The 6,000-nt window shown below is 56.8% G+C and overlaps 1 protein-coding gene across 5 annotated transcripts in view; it reads right to left on the bottom strand.

The window, feature by feature from the left end:
* Nucleotides 1-842: 842 nt before the first annotated feature.
* Nucleotides 843-6,000, bottom strand: part of STARD8 (StAR related lipid transfer domain containing 8) — a 71,038-nt gene continuing 65,880 nt past the window's right edge. For all 5 annotated transcript variants that reach the window (XM_082376557.1, XM_082376556.1, XM_082376559.1 and 2 more), the window contains 7 exons: nucleotides 5,553-5,751; nucleotides 4,938-5,148; nucleotides 4,556-4,670; nucleotides 4,049-4,273; nucleotides 2,825-3,042; nucleotides 2,548-2,724; nucleotides 843-2,404 (listed from right to left, as the gene is read on the bottom strand). In XM_082376557.1, coding sequence (XP_082232683.1) covers nucleotides 2,287-2,404; nucleotides 2,548-2,724; nucleotides 2,825-3,042; nucleotides 4,049-4,273; nucleotides 4,556-4,670; nucleotides 4,938-5,148; nucleotides 5,553-5,751 — 1,263 coding nt within the window. In that variant the 3' untranslated portion in view covers nucleotides 843-2,286. The remainder of the gene's footprint in view (nucleotides 2,405-2,547; nucleotides 2,725-2,824; nucleotides 3,043-4,048; nucleotides 4,274-4,555; nucleotides 4,671-4,937; nucleotides 5,149-5,552; nucleotides 5,752-6,000) is intronic.

Here is a 6,000-nt window from a genome sequence, read left to right as displayed (position 1 = left end):
AAGATCCCCAGGCAGCAGCAGTGAGGAAAGGCCAAAGGCATGTAGGTACAGCTGAACCCAGAAGAAGAGATTGGAAGAAGGTGACAGAGAAATGGGACTTGACAGACACCCTGTTCACACTTACTGAGCCAGACTCATGATGCGGTGATCACTGGACTGTTTGGCCCAAGAGGAAGCTGAGGTTCGGAGAAAGAGAGAGAACAGGACTTGTTTGCCCCAGGCTACTCAACAGCACTCAAAGGATGCAAACAGATTGACTGCAAAGCCTGTACTCTCTCTCTAGCTGCCCCTCAAAGCTTGGGGATTTTATGGCTACAGCAATGTGCCAAAGAAAGCAGGAAGTCTATATGAGGGGCCTCTCTTTGCCGGCCACTGGAGCCAGACCAGGGGCTGCCTTGAGGCACTGAGACCTGTATCAGGCTGGCTTATGGGTAGAACAGGGTCCCCAAGCCTCTTGAGGCTGGGTCTCCACTCTTCATCCTTCAGCTTGAGCCATGTGCAGCAGGGGAAGAAAGGACAGTATAGCGAAGGCATCCCTCCATAGGGCTATCGTCAGGATGCGTGAGGTCGTGTTGGGGGCTACTCAGATAGGGGACCTGGTCAGGTCAGGGAATAGGGTTTGCGGCTTCTGCCCAAGCCCTGGCTTCTCGGAATCATGCCTCTCCCAGCCCCAATCATCTCCTGAAGAGAAAGGCTGAGGCCCTTCCCCATTTCTCCTGCGGCCTCCCCCGAGTCCTACGTTGGTAACACTCACAACCTCTGACCCTAACACCGAAACTGCATTGTAATTTGCCCTCTGTCCCTGGCCCATCGTCTCAGCAAAGACAACCACACAGACAGAGTGCATCTGTAGGAATGCTTTATTGTTCCACTAGGGGGGGATCACATGGACCATGCTCTCCACCTCCCCTGTCTCATCTTAAGTGCCCTTCCCGCCGAGGCTTTCCAGACCCCTGCCCCCACCCAACAGATTATGGTACACTCATGATAGAATACGTGTGTGTGTGTGTGTGTGTGTGTGTGCGTGTGTGTATATATAGATGTGTGTGTGTGTGTATATATATGTATCTATATATACACAAATACATTTTTTATGTTCTGACTGTACAGTATTTACAGGTACAAATAAAATAGATAGGTTTAAACATTACAACTGACTGGCTGGAACCCATCCCACTCCAGTTTATTCAGCCAAAAATAATAATAAAGCACCAGCTGGCGTTTGGCATTTGACTTTGCACGTGAACCAAGATGGTTGGTGGGTGGGATAGGTCAGGTTTGGATCAAGCCCCAGCAGGCTGAGATGACATTATGCCCTTCCATCTGACTGGCTGGCTGCTTGAACCAGGGGCCAGGTCTCTGCTGGAGGAAGGGACTGTCATATCAGCCTGCTACCACAGGCAGGAAGAGCAGGAAAGGCGACGCGGACACAGATAGCGTCTCCTCACCACCATCTGCTTTTGCTCAGCCCGTGTGGTGGGAACGAGGCTGTTTACCCTCTAGACATGGCAGTGCGTGGCCCATGGCTACACAGGACCCCAGGGAGTGGCAGATAAAGTATGGGGCCCGAGTCAGGGGAGATTGGTTCATTGGTCTCTTGAGATCTGAGAAAGGAAGGTTCCCCCCACTCTCACAGCCCAAGCTATCCCAAATCGTCATGTCACCTACTGGGACCCATCAGTGCCCCCTCTTTAAATCAGCCTCATAAAAATCAGCATCATATTTACACAAATCAAACAGCTCATGGTGGCTGGGGCTGCCCTGTGCTCTGCCCCTGTGCCCATCCACTCCAGTCCAAATTCTCTGCAAAAACCAGTTTAGGACCAATGTTGGGCCCAAAGGCACTACCAGAACGTCCTGTCCACACTCAAAGGGACCCTAGCACTGAACAGGATGGCTTGGCCTCTCAGAATGGCAGAGAGCTAGGAGCACACACTACTCTCTGCCTCCTCACCCCGCAGGCGGAGGAGCTGGGAAGGCTTCAGACTGACTGGTGGCTCCTTGGACTTGAAGGGCAGTAGCCGTCTTCCTGCTCCAAAAATGACTCCTCTCTCTCGGGAGGGCAGAACACAGGTTTGCGGGTGGAGGTGGAGTGGAGACAGGACACTGAAATTCGCTTTTCCTTCCCTGTACATGTGGAGGAGCTTCAGGAAGTAAGGGCGACCGCGTGGCCTTGCCTCTACCCTTGGAAGCAGCGTCCATCCGGGGGCTGCTCTGCTCTCATTCCCCCTCACTGCGTTGGTGCCAGGGGGCCTGAGTGGTGCCACTCTGGGACCAGGCCAAGGCTCACAATTTTGTCTCAGGGCCAGCTGCCTGCAGGGTCGGGAAGGAGTCCCGGATCTTTGCCACCTCCATGGCACACAGGTGCCCGAAGACTTTGTTGTACCAGTCAGGAGAACGGCCCCTGGGGAAGTAGAAGCAGGAAGGCATGAGCCGTGGGCTCTTTCCTGGAGCCCTTGCCAGGGACAAGGAAGACAGGACTTGCTCCCCAGGATCAGGGGCACGGGGTGGAGGTTGGGGGGGTGCAGGGCGGAGGTGGCCTGGTACCTGAGGTCAGCGCGGCAGATGTGAGTGAGCCGGGAGCGGCCCAGGCCGCAAGGTTCCATGAGGTACTGGGAAGTGAGCATCAGGGCCCGCACCCCCGACTCCGGCACGGGTTGCTCAGGATCCAGGGACTGAGAGACGAGGAGGCAACCCCCACGGGGCAGGTCAGAGCGCCACATCCTGTGGGGAAGGGACACACACATTCAGCTTCCTGGCGCCGGTTCCCACCCCACCTCCCCAGTCCCCCGAGTACAGCAGGGTGACAGCTCAAGCGCCTCACCGGAGCACCACAAAGTCGCGGCAGGGATGGGGTGCCATGCTGTCGGTGACGTAGTGGTACAGCTCCACACCCGGCATCAGGGCTTCCAACACCTGGGCCCGCAGAAGGTCCTCATCCCAGAGGGCCCTCTCCCGCAGGACACGGTGTAGCACCACGGCCGGGGGGGCAGCCACTTCTGTGGATGCCTTCCACACACACAGCGGGTGCCCGTCTGGTGCCTGCGAGCCACAGGAGTGGGGATGGGGGAAGCTGTCAGGGCTGGAGAACCCCCAATCCACCCCTGGGCCCCGGCCTGCCCTCACTCCAGCCCCCAGCAAGGGAAGGCGGCAGGACTGCTCCGCTAACCCCAGCCAGAGCCAGACAGGCCAGCCCTGTGCTCCCTGTCCTCTTTCTCCTTTCCAGATTTCTCTCCTCCGCCTGCTCAAGAGCACAGAGAGATGACAGGACACACATTCTCTGAGGCCTACTAGGCTCTACCAAGCAATGGGCACAGTGCTTGGAATTTCCGGAACTGAATATGGTGGTCATCCTCAAGGAACTCCCCATCTAGTGTGGGAAGCGGAACACGTGCATGGCAACAAAAGCTGCCACTTCCTGAGCCTTTTGCATGTGCCAGGCCCTGTGCAAGCTTCTCACCCTGACCCTGTGAGGAAGCTTTTACTATGACCGGTTTATCCATGGCAAACCTTGGGCTTGCAGTCTTACTTATAATCAGAATCCGAGAAAGAACATGGCTAGTGCCAAGAGAAGGACAGAGAGAAGTCACCTCCAGCCTGGGGCACGACTGGAGGCTCTGAATGGAGGAGGGGCATATCAAGCTGGGGCTGAAAGTGGCTGGGGAAATATAATGCTTGGGGCAGGTCCTTCCAGGCAGGAGGACAGCAGGGGCAGAAGCACAAAGGTGGAAACGTGAGGAGCTCAGCGCAGTCACTGACTGCAGTCACAGTGCAGGTAGGGTTGGCAGGTGAGGTTCTAAAAGTAGTGACACGTCTGGAGTGGGCTTTTGGGAAGATAATTCCGGTAGGTGCTCCCTGAGAGACAGCCCTGGTCTCATTTGCTTCTCACTTCCTTAAGGTTCTTGCTCTGCTGGCTGACATTCTCCAAGTATCAGGCGGAGGCACAGCGAGACAGGCGGGGGCAGCTCCTTCCTTGAGGATCCCTGCACACAGCCTGCACTCTGCCCTCTCCCGGCCCCATGGCCACCCTGGGCAGTGTGGTCGTCACCTTCTTGCAAGCCAGCTCCGTGTGCTGGGGCCCTGGCACACTCATCCAGCCCTTGAAGCGCTCAGCGGCATCGCGCAGCAGCTCCTGGATGCTCTCTTCCATGTAGAGGCTCAGGCTCATGCCAGAAGCTCGGGCCTGCCGCAGCTCAGCCAGCGCTGGGCCCGGAGGGCTGAGCTCAGCTGCGCTGTAGGAGCCACACAGTTGTAGCACCATGTCCTGGGGCACCTGGGAGAGCACACACACACCAGGCTGGGGGCCATGGGAAGCAGCAGCGTCAGGGACCCCCAGTCCCAGAGCCCACGGGGTCTGCCAGGTTCATTTTAAGGGAGCGGAGAGACCTGGCTACTGCGGTGTGGTAGATGAAAAACTTTGTAGGGGAAGAGCTGAAAGTAGGAGATTGAAGCATATGTGTCAAGATGCGCCCTATCCCTGACTTAGAGCGCAAAGGTCAGGCATGTTGGTTCCGCCGGGTCTGGGAAGTAGGCACCACGGCCTAGAGTGACTCACCTGGAAAAGTTTCTTGCAGTCACTGATCATGTGTGACAGGCCCTGGGTGGCAGCCATGTTCTCACTCAAGTCCCTAGGGCCTGGCCGGCCAACCAGGCTGCGTTTGCTCTTGATCCTGGAGGGAAGGGCCAGGAAGAGAGGATGGCACGAGGGCACAAGACAAGCTCCCCAGAAGCCTGTTTGCCAGTCCTGAACACAAAACAACCTGCTGCCCTTTTGAAGACCCTGCTTCACAGCATCCAACCAGCCCAGGGCCCCTGAGGAGTCAGGCTGACCCCTTGTGGTGATGCCTGGGAACTGCAGTGCCAATCATCCAGGGCCAAAGAGCCAATGGGGCCCAAACCCTTCCTGCTTGGCCCTGCCATGCCTTGCCCTGTTTCACCTGGGGGAGGGGTTATCCTTCTTGGAGACGTTGAGGTGGAAGATGGAAGGTGCCAGGCACACAGCCAGGTTACCAGCTGTCATCTGGTTTTCCTCAGCAGAGGCAATGTCGCTTAGGAAATAGAGCAGGGTCTGTAGCACCTCTCGGTTCTCATCAGGGAGCAGCAAGGTGGCGGCTTGCGCGGCTGCCAACCATTGATCCTTGGGGAGGACTGTGAGGAAGGCAGACAGAAGGGCTTCCTTATTCCCCAAGAGCCTCTGGCAGCAAGCTTCCTGCTTCCAGGAATGCAGAGGGCACAGTGGTCCCAAGGGGAAGTTGGTGAGGGGGAAGGTGGACTCTGGGAGGTCTCTGGGTGCTAGATCAAGCCCGGCTGTAATGTGAAGCATGAGCTCGGGGAAGTCCCCGCCATTCCTCAGGGCCTCAGTCCATATAATGGGTTTGGGGAATAGAATGTGGTCTCTCTCTAAGGACCTTTCCAACTCGGCATAGTAAATCTTCCGCTGAGCTCATGGGCGCAGCTACACTTGCCTGCACAAGGTTTATCTTCCACAAGCCCTAGGATTCAGGGAGGCCGAGAACCTGGCAGGTTACTGAGGATAGGTGCAGGCGACTCACGCTGGTAGATCTGTAGGAAAGTGGGAGTGAGCTTGCTGGTGAAGATTGGCTCAGGCAGGTCCCGGAAATACTGCTTCAGCAGGTCAGCCACATCATAGGCAGACTGGCCCTCGTAGCAGACGTTGTCGGGGGAGGTCTCATTCATTTGACGCAGGTTCTGGATCCTGGACTTCACCCCGGACTTGCGGAAGATGCCCACCTGGCCCATGCAGGGGAGGGAGAGAGGGAGACATGCAGGGGTGGGAGGGAGACTGTGAGGCCAGCCCTAGACCGGGTGTTTTAGGAGTGTAGGCCACCCCAGAGACATCCAAGCCTGGCAAGCTTCCTGCTGGGCAGGGTAGGAGAGAAATGGCAAAACCAAAGAGAAGGGTTTTTATAGCCTTGGGACCAAGGAGAAAGATGGCTTTAGTGGAGATGAGTAGGAAAACGAGGACCTCGGTTAAGGCGG

The sequence above is a fragment of the Balaenoptera borealis genome (assembly GCF_965194805.1).
Source record: "Balaenoptera borealis genome assembly, chromosome: X".
Taxonomy (NCBI): domain Eukaryota; kingdom Metazoa; phylum Chordata; class Mammalia; order Artiodactyla; family Balaenopteridae; genus Balaenoptera; species Balaenoptera borealis.
The sequence above is the reverse complement of the archived record's forward strand: the minus strand, read 5'-3'. Positions and strand labels throughout refer to the sequence as shown.